This window comes from Spermophilus citellus (genome assembly GCF_964194105.1).
Source record: "Spermophilus citellus genome assembly, chromosome: 4".
Lineage (NCBI taxonomy): Eukaryota > Metazoa > Chordata > Mammalia > Rodentia > Sciuridae > Spermophilus > Spermophilus citellus.
The window spans coordinates 146093364-146110511 of NC_138185.1; the positions used below are offsets into that span (position 1 = coordinate 146093364).

A 17148-nucleotide genomic window follows, 5' to 3' on the forward strand; every position below is an offset into this window, starting at 1 on the left:
GGTGATTCCCTTTCTACTGCCATTTGAGGAAAACATTTCTAGATGGAAGAAATCTCCCTGGATTTCCTCTTGTAAGATTTATTATTATAATTTAACTTAAAGTATCTTTTTTTCATATTTGAAAGATTTCACAAACTATAGAATTACGGGCTGAAAGATCATTTTGATATTTTAAAATGTTTTTCTAATGTGGCGATTATGTGTCTGGCGAATAGTCATCAGTATCTTTCTATTCCTTTGAAGGTATTGTTGCTTGTTTTCTAACTGCATTAAATGTGTTCTTCTTATCTTTGATCTTCTTCCAAATGATGAATATAAATAAATAAATAAATAAATAAATAAATAAATAAATAAAAATTTCAATGGCATCAATGATGGATCACTTGTACTCCCCCTAATGCTGGGGGAAAAACCTCTATAGTTGAGCCCCAAAGGAACATCAAGACATTATTATCAGGCCACCCTGTAGCCAGAAAATGCCATTGGTCCAGCGGCATAGACACTGACATGTTTAGTATATCAGTGCATTTAAAATATATACATTTACAATTATTCTGAAAAAAAAGGACTCAAGAAGTGACACAACTATGCATCAAACCAATTATTCATTCATCCTTCACTCTACATCTTTGAAGTTATCACTACAGTCACAAGGACAAATAAGTAAAAGAACTAGTAATAAAGAAAAAAATCCAAAGGTCAATTTCTCTGTTCCCACTTTGTGGGCTATTATGGCTTGCTAAAATAACCATAATAAAAGGATTATGAGCTATTTGAAAAAAAAATGACAGAGTAACAATTGATGCATTTCATTTCAAACAAAACAAAATTCAAACTTGCCGCCAATGAAATATTCTACAACAATGAGATTGGTATTACTATGTACAAACAAATAACCCAAATAAATAGTGTTTTAGAACCACTTTTGGCTTAAGCATTAGAAATTAGGTCTGAAGACTTTCTTTCTAAACTCTCCATCTTAGACTCCTAAACTAACCACAAGATAGAATTCCTCATTATTTTTAATATTATCTGAAAAAACTGGGGTGGTTTAATATATGAAACATAAAAGAGCAAGAGTTTTCTAGTGAGCTTCCCAAAGAATCAGCCCTTTTGACACCTGGAAAATAGGAAAAAGCACTAGGTTTCCCAGTCTAAGAAGAAATTTCACTCCCAGTTTCCTTTGTATAGTTCTATATCTCTATTTCTATTATTATCATGGTCCCTCCTTTTTGATTTTCTCTTCAAAATATTTACTTTCTTTTCTGTCCTAATTCAGTTACAGTGATGTCAAAGAAGCAATCTTTACTATTGGTATTTAAGCCAAGGGAAGAACGAGGATGTTTGCTCTCTGGGGCCAGCACAAAACACTCCTGGAGTGAAGCCGACATCCACATCAAGCTCTGGCAGGTAACCTGGATTATGTCCAGGACAGTGTGCTTTGAACAGTGCTTTTTGAGTCCTTTGTCAAGAACTTAATCTCAGAATTCTCCCTTTCAGTGCATGTCAAAAGGTTCTAGTACAAATGTGAATTAGTCTCTTCATCTTAATGACCCATTCCAAGTATTCATCCACTGGAGGAGAATCATGCTCTATACCAACATCTGGGTAGGTAGACTATGATTTCTTTTTCATGCTAGACGAAACACCCTTTCTTTCCCCAGATGTTGTCAAGAAGTGTAGGATTGAAAATCTCTAGTTTGCTTCTTTGTTTAGGAATTACTACAAATGTTTTCAGTGTTTCAGCACAGAAGTTTTTTTATATTTTTTTTATTTGTTTTAATTAGTTACACATGACAGTACAATGATCTTGACATATCATACATTTGAATCAGATGGGATATAATTTCTCATTTTTCTGAGTGTACAGGTTGCAGAATCACATTGGTCATGCAGTCACATAAATACACACAGCATTAATAATGTCTATTGTTTGAAGAGTTTTTTTTCTACTTAGGAAAGACAGTTTCAAGTTCCAGGATCCTCTATATTGTCTGAATAGCAACCCCACCAAGAACTATGGTCCTGATGACTTATCAACAGAGACAAGCAGACCACAACTTGTGAAAGCTAAAAAGAGATTCGGCAATGTATGTTTAGTTCTTGAAAATTTTATTATTTTATCCCCAGAATCCAAAATATCTTTTTGGACTTTTCTTGGCTAAAGTCCCAAATTATGAACCCAGCATCTGGGCATACAGAGATTCTTATTATTACCACAGATGAGATGGCTATATCTCAGATAATCTGTTTCCATATCACATTATGGAACTTTCTTGCTCAGAGGCCATCTAAATACAAAGTTTTTATTCAGTTGGTCAGTGAGAGCCCCCACCCAAGGGATGGATGCTATCTAGATTCCATGGGAAGGAGTGAGCTGCAGTTTCACTGATTGCAATTCAGATTGAGAAGGATGTTCTTCCCTTCTGAGATGGCTGGCTGACTTCACCAGTCAACCCAAGTGCTTGTGTACTGCTGAGCTGACAAGTGACTCCATGAAATGTCAATATTATCAATAGTCTGAAATAGGTCCTCACTGAAAGGGTGAGACAAAGGCTTGCAGCTTGAATTTGCCAGACATTGGTGCAATTATAATACTGAGTCACTTATTAAAAGCTAAGTGGTTTCTGTCCTGTAGAAAAGGGCAGAATTTGATCATAGGTTCCCCATTGGAAGAGTAGATCACTTTCCTGGAACAGTTGGAAACATCAGCTAGGAATATGTCCTTCATTAGTTTTATCATATGACCTGGAGTTAGGACACTTGAATTATCTGTGTCATTGCTTCTTTGTCAGCTTAGTTTGGATCCTGTATATGGGAACTATCCTTTTCTTTGGGAGAGAAAAGTCATCCACTTTCATTATGCTTCCAAACTATGTACTGAGGGTGCTGGGATTCAGGCAGGTATTTTCTTTTTTCCTTTGGAATTTTTCCTTCTATCTCTAGTTTTGCCTGAACTTGCTTTCTTTTGAGAATACAGTGGTACTGTTTGGAATTCACACAGAGGGGATCTTCTTCGAGCATCTCTGCTGTAGGTAGGATTCTCTGGGTAGCAGACACAGAGCCAGCTCCAGGTACCATCATGAACATTCCTCCTGAATTGACCACATTGCCTGGTACAGGTAGTATAATAGTGGCAGTCCCTTGTCCACTGCTGGTTGTGTTAGTTTTGGCTCCTATCTGAAAATCCGTGTTTCTGCCAAGCTGGCTTCTGGGATGGTTATTATGGCTTTCTGGAAAATGTTTCCATCTGCATTAACTGACTGATAGACAATGGTTTGCCTTTCCACAGTCTGTGCCACTTGCTGCCCCTGGACAGAAATCTGCTGCTGCATCTGAGTCTGGCCCGCAGTGACGTCTGTTTGGAACTGCTGAATGATGATCTGCTGGGTCTGGCCCTGGTGGCCCTGGACCTGCACAGTCTGCCCACCCTGGCTCTGGATCAGTCCAGGTGGAACCAACTGTATGTGTTTTAAACCCTGTGTCCCAGACATAGGTACTTGAATGATGGTTTGACCTTATCCACTGGGAAGAGCCTGGACCATGATAGGCTGGGTAGTTGATATGATTAACTGGCCTCCAATGACTCTTAATATTTGGCCCTGGACCTGCGGCTAAATCTGTCCAGCCCGCACAACAATCTGCTCTGTTGAACTACTGCTATTTGCCATATACTTCTCCATGGCCCCTCCCAGATGGAATCCTATCCATGGTGAGCTTCACTCTGGAGAACTCAAAAGACTGTGTATGATATGGTGCACTTCATGCCTCGCTCCCTTGCTTCACTGCCAGCACTGATTGGTTCCAGTATCATACCCTGAAATCCAACAAAGGCTCCAGTGCCGCTGCTACCACCTCACAAAATCATAATTACCTCTCTTGTTGTTCACTGTTTTACCTGAATCTGAGTTGTGCCTTTTATCAGTTCTTCAAACATTGCTTCCCATTCTCTTTGTTTCATTCTTGCATTTATTTATACACCTTAGAGCTTTTCATGTTATTCCAATCAACTCTCATTTTGTTCTGATATTTTTATTCTTTAGTATTTCTGCACTATTGTTTGTATAATTTCCTTTGATCAGTCTTTTGGTCCAGTGATTTTTTCCTATTCTCACAGGCTTAAATATTCATAATTCACATTTTTCTGTTCTAAAATATCATTTGGCTGTTATGTAAATATCTTCTATTGAACTTTGTCATCTTTTTATGTCTTTCAGATATATTTTTTGTGTGTGTGTGCCATGGATTGAACACAGGGGCTCTTAAGCATTGAGCCACATCTTCAACTCTGGCCTGTGTCCTGCACTGTCTGTAATTTTTGAATTTCCCTCTGCGTGAAGTGAGCTGGCTGAGAAATATGGTGAAAAATCATAGGGTACAGAAAGTAATTTTCAAAAAGCGAGGACAGGACGATTCTGCGATCTTAGGGGTCCTGCCTCCACCCTGGAGGGAGAGAGAAGAGCCCATGTTTGCTTTATTTATACAAGGGGGCTTCAAAAGATTTCAATGGAATGTTCTTTTGCCAAATAAGGTAGGAGATGGGCTGTCCGAGCCCAATGGGTAACACCCAAGTCCAGAGTTACAGAGCAGCCTCTCTAGCCAAGGGGAGACTTATGCTTTGCATAATCCATTAAGTGTGAGAAGCCACAAAATGACTTGCAATGCCAGACCAAAATCTCCTTGGCTCCAAGGCTGAGTAGAGGTTACTCAAATAGCTCAGGGTGCCCCCCACACCAACTCTTTTTATATATTTTATTTTGTGCTGGAGTCTCTCTAGGTTGTTTAGGGCCTCACGAAGTTGCTGAGGCTTTCTTTGAACTTGTGATCCTCCTGCCTGAGCCTCTCGAGCCACTGGGATTACAGGCATGCACCACCATGCCTGGTTTTTTTCAGCTTTTTAATGTCCCCTTAAAATGTGTAAAATTTACTTCAAATTTTGACTCTGTTAACTTTAACAACTGAGCCATCACTGGGCTTCTGTTCACTAGCTTCCTCTTAATTTTAGAGCCACAAATCTCTGCTTCTTCTCATACTCACAGTTATTTTATGTAACTTAGACACTTTCTAAAAGAGAATTATAGAATAGATCTGACTTGCTGTACACAACAGAAACTTCTGTTTTAGTAAGAGCCATAGAGGGCTTAGATCTGATTCTTTCGATCTGTGCAACACTAAACAGATTTGAGTCTGTGTTGGGATTTCATGAGACTCAGGACACTTCTGGTTTATATCTGCTTCTTAGATATGTTCCTTTCAGGCTTTGATTATGACTCTGATGATTATCTATTGTGCCTACATGATGATTTCATAGGAATCAGTTTGGCTCTTTAGAAATATTTCTCTTAGAACGTTAGCTTTCTTTCTCCAAGCTCTGCAAAAAGGGGAAATTCATCAGGAAGAAAATAAACTTTGTGTGTCCTTTTTAGTTTAATGTAACTAGTTAGAATCCATTAAATCTATTAAAATACAAATATTAAACTGCAAAGTAATCATGATCTGGAAAAATATAAACGTGACTGATTATATAATCCAGAAACAATTTTGGATCAGGGATATCCACAACTTAGAATTCTCAAAAAGTTTAGAAGTGAATTTGACTCAGTTTTCTAGTCATAAAACAAAATAAAAATAAATTTAACACATTTCAAGGATAACACATATTCCAAGTATTCACATGAACCCTTGTCTTGAGCAAGTGAAGAGTTAGTGGTACATGATGTTAGTGTATAAAAATTCAACTCACTCTTGTTGATTAGAATTTGGAAAAAGTAGTTGTTAGGTAATAATACCAGACATGATACTTTCTGAGTTAATTTTTGTATGTGAGTGACCGATTTCAATTTTCCCATCTAGATATTCATTCATTGAAGAGATTGTCCTTTCCCATCTGTTTTCTTTATCAAATATTAGTTGACCATACATGCTTGGGTTTATTTATGATGTCTCAATATTTTCCACTAGTCCATGTGTGATTTCATGCCAGTATCACATGTTTTTTTTATTACTACTGCTTTATAATTTGAAATTGGGATGCATAATATCTCTTTTTTTTCAGGAGTCTTTTGTGCTTCCATGCATATTTTAGAATTGTTTTTTTTCTGTGTCTTGAAAAATGCCAATTGGATTTTGTTTGAGATGTCATTGGATCTGTAGATTGCTTTAGGTATATGATCATTTTTACAGTATTAATTCTTGCAAACTATGAACATGGGCTATCTTTCTGTTTACTTGTATTGCCTTCAATTTCTTGCATCCATGTTAAATAGTTTTCAGTATACATTTTTTTTTACTTCCTTGGTTTAATTTATCCCAAAATAATTATTTTTGATGCTGTTTCATTTGGGGTTGCTTTCTTGATTTATTTTTCAGATACATCATGTTAGTGTATAAAATGCAACTCACTCTTGTTGATTAATTTTTTGTATACAAAAAAAACTGCTAGAAAAAGACTGGGAACATTTTTCTTGATATTGGTCAGAATGAAGGAAATTTTTTAATATGACACTCAAAGCATAGGCAACAAAAGCAAAAGTAGGTAGGAATATACCAAATTAAAAAGCTTTTCCTCAACTAAGAAAAAAAAGAAAGGAAAACCTACAGAATGGAAAAAATATTTTAAAATTCTTGTCTAATAAGAAATTAGTATCCAAGATATACAGTGAACTCACATAAATCAATGGCCAAAAACAGCCCAATTACACAATGAATGAAAGCATAGAATGGACATTTTTCCAAAGAAGACATAAAGATTGCTAATAGCTATATTAAAAGGTGCTCAGTACATTAATCACCAGGGATATGTAAATAAAAGCCATAGCAAAATATCAGCACACAATTGAGATAAAACTCTTGGTTGTTACCTCAAGGAAAATGTAATGCTTCTAAGATGTGGGTAGGAATGTAAATTGGTACAGCCCCTACAGAAAGCACTATGAGTATTCCTCAAAAATTAGAAAATATAAAAATGTAGAGATACTACCCTGCATTCTATCAGATCATAATGGAATGAAATTAGAAATCATTGATAAAATAAAAAAAAGCTCTTCCAACACTTGGAGATGAAATAATATGCCACTGAATGAAAAAATGGGTTGCAAAAGACATCAAGGAGGAGATTAAAAAATTCTTAGAGGTAAATGAGAATACTGATGCAATGTATCAAAATCTCTAGGATACTATGAAGGTAGTTCTAAGAGGAAAGTTCCTGGCATGGAGTTCATTCCTTAAAAGAAGAAAAAGTCAACAAATAAATGACCTAACATTACATCTCAAAGCCCTAGAAAAAGAACAAATCAACACCAAGAGCAATAGAAGACAGAAAATAATTAAAGTCAGAGCTGAAATTAATGTAATTGAAACAACAACAACAACAAAGACAATTGAAATATTGACAAAACAAAGGGTTGGTTCTTTGAAAAAATAAAAAAAAAAACCTGATAAACTCTTAGCCATACTAATGAAGAGAAGGAGCAAGAAAACTCAAATTACATATGTGATAAAAAAGGAAATATCACGACAGACACTACAGAAATACAGAAGATAATTAGAAATTATTTTGAAAACTTGTACTCCAATAAAATAGGAAATATTGAAGGCATCGACAAATTTCTAGAATCATATAATTTGCCCAAATTGAATCAGGATGATATATACAATTTATTTTATTTTTTTTAAAGAGAGAGTGAAAGAGGAGAGAGAGAGAGAGAGAGAGAGAGAGAGAGAGAGAGAGAGAGAGAGATAATTTTTAAATATTTATTATTTTTTAGTTCTTGGCGGACACAACATCTTTGTTGGTATGTGGTGCTGAGGATCGAACCCGGGCCACACGCATGCCAGGCGAGCGCGCTACCACTTGAGCCACATCCCCAGCCCGATATATACAATTTAAACAGATCAATTTCAAGCAATGAAATAGAAGACACCATCAGAAGCCTACCAACCAAGAAAAGCCCAGGACCAGATGGATACACAGTTGAGTTCTACCAGACCTTTAAAGAACTAATACCAATATTCTTAAATTTATTTCAGGAAACAGAAAAAGAGGTAGCACTTCCAAATTCATTTTAAGGGCCAATATCATCCTGATTTCAAAGCCAGGCAAAGTCACATAAAGAAAAGAAAAATTCAGACCAATATCTCTAATAATATAGATGCAAAAGTTCTCAGTAAAATTCTGGCAAAACAAATACAAAAACATATCAAAAAGATAGTGCCCCACAATCAAGTAGGGTTTATCCCAGGGATGCAAGGTTGGTTTAATTTATAATAAATGTAATTCATCACATCAATAGGCTTAAAGAGAAGAATAACATGATCACCTCAATAGATGCAGAAAAAGCATTCTACAAAATACAGAACCTTTCATGTTCAAAACACTAGGACAAGTAGGGATAACAGGAACATATTGCAAATTCATAAAAGGTATCTATGCTAAGCCTCAGGCCAACATCATTCTAAATGGAGAAATATTGAAGGCATTCCCTCTAAAAACTGGAAAAAGACAGGGATGCCCATTTTCACCACTTCTATTTAACATAGTTCTTGAAACACTGGCCAGAGCAATTATATGAAAGAAATTAAAAGGATAGGGATAGGAGAAGAAGAACTCAAATTAGCACTATTTGCTGATAATAGGATTCTATACCTAGATTCCCAAAAATTTTTACCAGAAAACTTCTAGAACTAGTAAATGAATGTAGCAAAGTAGCAGAATATAAAATCAACATCCACAAATCAAAGACATTTCTGTATATAAGTGACAAATCCTCTGAAAAGGAAATGAGGAAAACTATCTCATTCACAGTAGCATCAAAAAACAAAAATAAAATACTTGGGAATCAACTTAATGAAAGAGGTGAGAGAACTCTACAACGAAAACTACAGAACACTAAAGAAAGACATTAAAGATGTCTTAAAAGATGGAAAGATCTATGTTGCTCTTGGATAGGCAAAACTAATATTATCAAAATGACCATACTACCAAAAGCACTGTACAGGTTTAATGCAATTCCAATCAAAATCCCAATGACATTCCTCATAGAAATAGAAAAAGCAGCCATGAAATTCATCTGGAAAAATGACACCCAGAATAGCTAAAGCAATCCTTAGAAAGAGGAGTGAAGCAGGTGGTATCACTATATCAGATCTTAAAATATACTACAGAGAAAGAGTAACAAAAACAGCGTGGTATTGGCAACAAAATAGACTGATAGACCAATGGTACAGAATAGAGGACACAGAGAAAAATCCACACAACTACAGTTATCTTATATTAGACAAAGGTGCCAAAAACATACATTGGAAAAAATATAGCCTCTTCAACAAATGGTGCTGGGAAAACTGGAAATTCACATGCAACAAAATGAAATAAAACCCCTATCTCTCACAATGCACAAAAGTCAACTCAAAGTGGATCAAGGACCTAGGAATTAAACCAGAGATCCTGTGCCTAATTGAAGAAAAAGTAGGCCCAAATCTCTATCATGTCAGATTAGGCCCCGATTTCCTTAATAAGACTCCAATAGCACAAAAAATAAAATTTTAAAAAATCAATAAATGGGATGGGTTCAAATTGAAAAGCTTCTTCTCAGCAGAAGAAACAATCAGTGAGGTGAAAAGAGAGCCTACATTTTGGGAGCAAATTTTTACCACATGCACTAATCAAATACAGCACTAATCTCTAGGATATAAAGAACTCAAAAATCTTAACACTAAAGAAACAAATAACCCAGTCAATAAATGAGCCAAGGAACTGAACAGATACTTCTCAGAATAGGATTTACAATTGAATAACAAATATATGAAAAAAGTTTATCATTTCTAGCAATTAGAGAAATGCAAATCAAAATACTATAATATTTCATTTCACTCCATTCAGAATGGCAGCTATTAAGAATACAAACAACAATAAGTGTTGGTGAGGATGTTGGGAAAAGACACACTCATACATTGCTGATGCAAAAATTGGTGTAGCCAATCTGTAAAGCAGTATGGAGAATCTTTGGAAAAGGGGGAATGGAACCACCATTTGACCCTGCTATATCTCAGTCTGTACCCAAAGACTTAAAAAAACAGCATACTACAGGGAGACAGGCATATCAATGTTTATAGCAGCACAATTCACAATAGCTAAATGTGGACACAACCTAGATGTCCTTCAGTAGATGAATGGATAGATAAAATATATATACATTTCATATATACATATATATGAAATGAAATATAATTTAGCAAAAATGAGAATAAAATCATGGCATTTGCAGGTAAAAGGATGAAGCTTTAGAATATAATGCTAAGTGAAGTTAGCCAATCTGAAAAAAAACAAATGTAAATGTTTTCTCTGATTTAAGGATGCTGATTCATAATGGAGTTGGGTGTGGGGCATAGGAGGATTAGATGAACTTTAGACAGGGCAAAGGAGATGGAGGGGAAGGAGGGACAGGGAGGTAGGAAAGAATGTGGAATGAGATGGATATCATTACCCTAAGTACATGTATGAAGACATGAATGGTGTGTATGACTCTACTTTGTGTAAAACCAGAGATATGAAAAATTGTGCTCTATATGTATAATATGAATTGTAATACATTCTGCTATCATATAAAAAAATTAATATTTAAAAATATAAATTAAAAACGAATATAAAAATTCTTAAAACTGCAAAAACTATGTTAAAATATTCAAATTAAATAAAACTTGAAGGTTGAAAATATAAAATAAAAGTAATATTTTATTTACTGGTACAAAAATCATTGGATCAACATCCATGTGATATTTAAAAACTATTCCTTGATTGATTCATAGATATTGTCACAATTTTGAAAATTATAAGTGACTTACATGTAAATTTCACTAGTGTAAGCCAACAGCAGGGGACTTGAGTTAATTCTAAATGAAAGAAGCAAGAGTGAGAGTAGAGGCCATAGGCCTAATCCATGAAACACTGGGTCTGTGAGCTCTTCCTCTCACTTCTTGTTCATCTGTCAGTTCCCCCTAGTACACACCCCATCCCACATTTTCTTATTTACCTGTTCCACACTGTTCTTTATCCCTCTAAGTTTTAAATACTTACATTTCATGTACTTTTTGACTTTCAAAGCTTAAACTTAATAATGCATATCCTGGGTTTAAATCAAAGTAGAGTTATGTATTTCATAATTTCTTCAACCATCAGAGTCCATTACCTCTAAGTTAATAAATTGGAGTGTAGGTAGACTGATTTTTGAGGCCATATTTTCAGCAGATTCTAAGGCTATAGTCTTCAATTTTTCATAGACTTTTTTCATCAGTTTTCTATAAAAGAATCTTAGGAATATAACTTAGTTTCAAATAACATGTTAAATGGATATTTGAAAATGAGCTACATCAAAGAAACCTCATAACCAATAATCTATTCTGAATATTCCAAAATAGCTAACTTAGGAAAATATTTAATTCTAAAAACATGTCTTTTGCCATGAAGAATATGAAGAATTTTTCAGCAAAAACCATAAGGTAATGAGCAGAAAATTAAACATGGAGTGTATGGCTCTTATGTTTTTTTTTTTAAATAAATGTAATGTATCTTTTTATAAGAAAGTCTTTCAATCTACAAATAGAAGACTATATCAGTATCTATTGTGATTCTACAACTAGAATACTCTGGTATGAGTTTTGTAAAGTTTCCAAGTTCTTTCATGGACTACTAGAAACAAAAAGCCACCCAAAAATGTGGACTGTGTATATTAGAAAATCTTAAATTATTAAAAAACTACTTCACAAATGAGAAATTAAATATTTTATCACACAAATCACTATTTACTTTGGAAAAAAAGCAATCCAAGATTTTCTGACTTCTGAATTTAGAATAATTGACATATTTGGCCTAGTAGGACAGTATGTATAACATTCTGAATATCTGTTATATATCCTCAAATTATGTATAACTGCATAAGTGTTCATATTATAGTAACTTGTGTTCACATGAGTTTTTTAGGAGATTTTCCTCAGACCCAAGAGCTGACTAATCAGTCTCCTCATTGCCTGCTTCATGACTTTGTTCCTCATTGTGTAAATGGCAGGATTCAGGATGGGTGTGATCAGAAAGTCCAAAATGGCAAGAAACTTATCCACTGGTACTGTGGGAAATGGCCACATATAAACAAAGATGCATGGTCCAAAAAACAAAACCACCACAGAGATGTGAGCTGAAAGGGTGGAGAGAGCCTTGGACAAACCACCTGAAGGGCGTTTCCATACAGTGAACAGGATGAGGATATAGGAGATAATCAATAAGAAGAAGGTGCCTGTGGAAATGAACCCACTGTTGGCAGTCACCAAGAACTCCATTCTATAGGTATCTATGCAGGCCAGTTTGATAAACCAGGGAAGATCACAGTAAAAGCTATCTATCTCATTAGGACCACAGAAAGGCAAATGGACAACAAAGGCTAACTGGGCCACTGAGTGAATGATACCAATAAGCCAAGCACCAGACAGAAGCAAACTGCACATCCGTGGGCTCATGATGGTCAGGTAGTGGAGGGGCTTGCAGATGGCCACATATCTGTCCAAGGCCATGGCTACCAGGAGCACCATCTCAGATCCACCCAGGACATGAAGGACAAAAATCTGGATGACACACCCCTGGAATGATATGGTATTGCGTCCAGAGAGGAGGTCAGAAATCATCTTGGGAACAGTTAAGGTAGAAAGACATAAATCAATAAATGAGAGGTTTCCTAAAAGGAAGTACATGGGGGAATGTAAATGAGCATCGAAGGTCACTGTAATCACAACGAGGATGTTTCCCAGAACAATGGTGAGGTACAACACTGTAGAGAAGGCGAGGAGGAAATGCTGTACTGGTCTGTAGTTAGAAAGTCCCAGGAATATAAATTCAGACACTGGAGAATAATTTGTTTTATTCATTGGTTTCCTTTATGTTATCTGAAAGGAACAAAGAAAATAGCTCTTCTATGAAAAACTGTACATTCCAGGGTACATACCAGGCTCTACATCACATTCTGAAATAAACCAGACCCTGACTTTATATAATGTTTGGCCTAGTTGTGAAGCAAGGCATTAAATAAGTAACAAAATACTTGGGTACATTTAATGCTATAAATTATTTGGAGAAAATAACTCAGGGTTAGAGAACTTTTAAAGCTCATAGCAGTGGCATCTGCTTTGGAAGTGTTTGTACTAAGATCTAAAGGATTGGTAGGGTTAAATAAGAGAGGGAGAGGAGCAAAGATGATCTATCCAGGGGAAATAACATGGGAAATACTGTGAAGCCTAATGAAACAGAACAATTTGGAATAAATAAGAACTACTAAGGGTCTGATAGAAGTAGAATCCTATTAATGAACCATATCAAATAGGTCTAGAAAGGATGATTTGCCAGTAAGTGGTGCTAATGCAACTTACCACACTTGGAAGACAAAAAACATAACTTACCTTAAAAGAATAACTGAAATGGGTTTGAATGATATTCCAATCATTTTTTTAAAATCCTAAGAATATATAGATTTTAATATAATTGTATGAGAAAATTGTATCAGAAAAGATCTTTCTAAGCATAGACTCACATAATTTATAGAAAAAAAGTGACACTTTCATATTTAAAAAAAATGTGTGTTGGGGGGAATCCCATGAAAATGAAAGGAATCAGTGGAACAAATGAAGGGGATTGATGAGGAGGGAGGAGGGACAGGAAGGAGGTGAAGAACAGTAGAATGAAATTGACCAAATTGTGCTATGTATGTATATGAATACACCACAGTGAGTTCCATCTTTATGTATATCTGTAGAGCACAAATAAAAATAAAAGAAAGACCAGTAAAGAAGGGGAAACAGGAGGAACAAGGCAGGGAGGAAAACACAAAGCACTGGGGACTGGTTAGAAAAAAACACTGAACCCTATGATGTAGAATATCATGGGGAAAATAATGTGTTCCAATTTTTAAAAATAATCAACTTACCCAAGAGAATAAAAAACATTTTAAAATTAACTCTAGGACATTGAAAAAAGCATAAGCAACCATATCTGGAGTTATATTTATTAGTTTGAACTGTATGAAATTGTGAAAAAAATATATATTTCCAAATATCAGTTTCCAAGGGTTCCATTTAAATTATTGATTTGGGTTTCTCTTGCAACATTTGCTTATAAGATTTGTTTCTGAATATTCTAAGTTACTTTCCCTTTTAAGTAAAAGTCACTTTTCCTTTTTCTCAGCAAAGTGAACACGAGGCTCTCTATTGGTTTTTATGACACTGCTGAAGATGAAAAGTTAAGAAAGCACTTGATAACAAATAGAAAATAAAATATCTAAACAGATATACACAAAACAATATTTTCCATGTACTTTTTGTGTGATGATAGATAGAATGCCTAAGTACCATAGCTGATTAAAAGCTGAGTTGTCTAGAAATAATGAGTACACTGATTATTTAACAAGTTTATATATTCAAAAGGCAATGTCCAGGTCCATTTTTGCACTTGACTTTAGATTTACCATCAATGAGAGTATAGGATATTGCTGCTGGAAGACCAAGTGTTTCAACTTGAGTGTGCTCCATGGGGGTGTCTGACAGTGGGTACAATGTTACATAGCTTGTACCACTACAAGGGAATTCAATTTTTTTTTGTACTCATTCTGCTTAAAGTAAAAGACTCTATTTGGTTCCATTCTAGCTTTAATGAGTTTCTAATTTCTAAGAAGTGGAGAATCGTGAATCCCTATTCCACACCTAAACTGAATATTCTGGGTTCTCCCTTGTCTAACCACTACCTACTCTACTCCAGGCCCAAAACTGCTAGTAATATCATGGTGTCATTCCTTCCTGTGACATCTTCTCAGCAAGAGGGGAGCATGAGCTGGTGGGAGACCATGAGCACATTAGAGTCAAGAATGACTTGGGGGCAGCCAGGTCACACAGGACTGTACATCCTGAGTGTTATGAACATGGAGCAAGTACTGTAGCCAAAAGTATAATGCCAGGAAGCCTTGATACAAGGGAACTAGGTGGAAATTTTTATGGAAAATAACTTGGATTAAAAAAAGAGCAGGAATGAATGAGAGAGGATAGAATTATCACCAAGGAGAATGGAAACAGGTGTAATTTTCAAAAAGCTCCAGTTGCTTTTACATTTTGACCATGGTATGTATGTGTTTTAAAAGATGCATATTCTGAAAAGCAACATGTATAATTAGTATCATCAGAACCATGGAAGATGATGAAATAAATATTCTGCAAACATCTCAATTTAAAAAGGGGCCAAAGACCTTAACAGACATAAAGATGTACAGATATAAAGATGGCAATATGCTAATGAAAAGATGTTTTGCATCATATATCATCAGAGAAATGCAACTTAAAACAATGACACACTACTGGTACTCATCTAAAAGAACAGGCAAAATTCAGAGCAGTAACAATGCCAAATGCTGGTAAGGACACACAGAAACAGAAACTCTCATTCATTGCTTATGGGAATAGAAAAAAACGCTACAACCACCTTGAAAATGATTTGGGTATTACAAAATTAAATATATTTTTACTATAGGATATAGCAATCATGCACCCAAATGAACTGAATAAGCAATAAATATTTAAAGCAGGCTTTTTGTTACTGTCATAACTTGGAGGTGATCCATGAGTCCTGTAGTATGTGAATAGATAAACTATGGTACATCTAGACAATGAAATATTATTCTGCAATCAGAAAGAATTGAGCTATCAAGCCAGGAATAAACATGGAAGAATCTTAAGTGAATATTACTAATTGAAAGAAAGAACAATTTTTAAAAGAGCAAATTTTATGTTCCATGTATATGACATTCTGGAAAAGAAAACAACTACAATGATAGTAAAAAGACCAGTAGTTTCCAGGGTTCAGAGAAAGGGAGGGGCACACAGGTGTACAGATAATTTTTAGGACAGTAGAACTATTCTGTATAATTCATATCATCATGCTCTAAAGAGCATTCTTTAAAAAAAACAAAGAAAACAGTAAAAAGAAATTATCAATATTTTTGTGAGTAATGGAAAATACATGATGTTATTGCATACTTCTACTTTTCATTACTTTCTAAAATTCAAAAATTTTAAATTTAATATCAATTGTTATCAATCAATATAATTCAATTAGAGAAAAATAAGCAATATTTTCATCAAGTAGGAATATGAGTCACTTATGCAGAATATATGTAAATGTATTAACTACAAATTGGGGAGTTCCAATTACATAGAAAAATTAAAAAAGAAAGACCACAAGTAACCCATAATTATAAAAATATAAGAACAACTGAATTTATTTAAATATATTGAACTCTACCAATTGTTAAGAAAATACAACTTCTTTAAAGTTTTGATTTGCTTTCCCTAACAGATTTGGAGAGAGAGAGAGAGAGAGAGAGAGAGAGAGAGAGAGAGAGATTGATTAAATTCAGTGAGTTTGTAAGAGTCCTTATAATTGAAATTCTTATGTATAATAAGTGGGAGTGGGAATTAAATTTGATAGAATTTAAAATATTTAAATTAAGTCATAACAAAAATATATAACATTCCTAATATTGAACAAAGGTTAAACTTGTGGAGGATGTATCATAAGCAAAGGAAATGCCATAGCTTACTTGCATAGGGCTGATATATATGTTCACATATTCATTGCACTGCCATTTCACTAGTAATAAGAAATAATTATAAACAAACAAAACAAATCAATTAGATTTTAAAATCAAATTAGAATTCATGTTTGCACTGAATATAGCACTTTTATTAAAAACTATGGTTATAGATCAACATAACAGAATTAAAATTAAAAAAAATTTGCAGCACAGATTCAATGGCATGATTCAGTATTGTGTACACATAAAAATATCTAAAAAGAACAAATGCGAAATTTGTAAGAATGACTTATGTAGCAAAAAGTGATAATACATGACTTCAATTTCCTAAAAGCCTTAATTTTGTATTTTAGATGACCTTTAAAATGAATTAACTTGTTAATAAAACACGGATTTTTCAAAATACAGAGGTGGAGATTCAAATTACATAGCATGTTAAATAAAGAAATACAACACAGACATTAAAAAAATTAAATAAAGCATATTGAGGTGAACAATTATTCTCTCTTTAAAAATTAAAATTAGCAGTAAAGCA

The 17148-nt window shown here is 34.5% G+C and overlaps 1 protein-coding gene and 1 pseudogene across 2 annotated transcripts; both read right to left on the reverse strand.

Moving 5' to 3' along the window:
• Positions 1-2754: 2754 nt before the first annotated feature.
• Positions 2755-3683, reverse strand: LOC308646217 (nuclear transcription factor Y subunit alpha-like; annotated as a pseudogene). Its single transcript has one exon. The product of its transcript is annotated as a nuclear transcription factor Y subunit alpha-like (transcript).
• Positions 3684-11970: 8287 nt separating this feature from the next.
• LOC308646195 (olfactory receptor 4F15-like) lies at positions 11971-12909 on the reverse strand (the record flags this gene model as incomplete). Its single annotated transcript, XM_081288862.1, has 1 exon — positions 11971-12909. One exon carries the CDS (start codon positions 12907-12909, stop codon positions 11971-11973), a length of 939 nt encoding a protein of 312 aa, XP_081144988.1.
• Positions 12910-17148: the final 4239 nt, after the last annotated feature.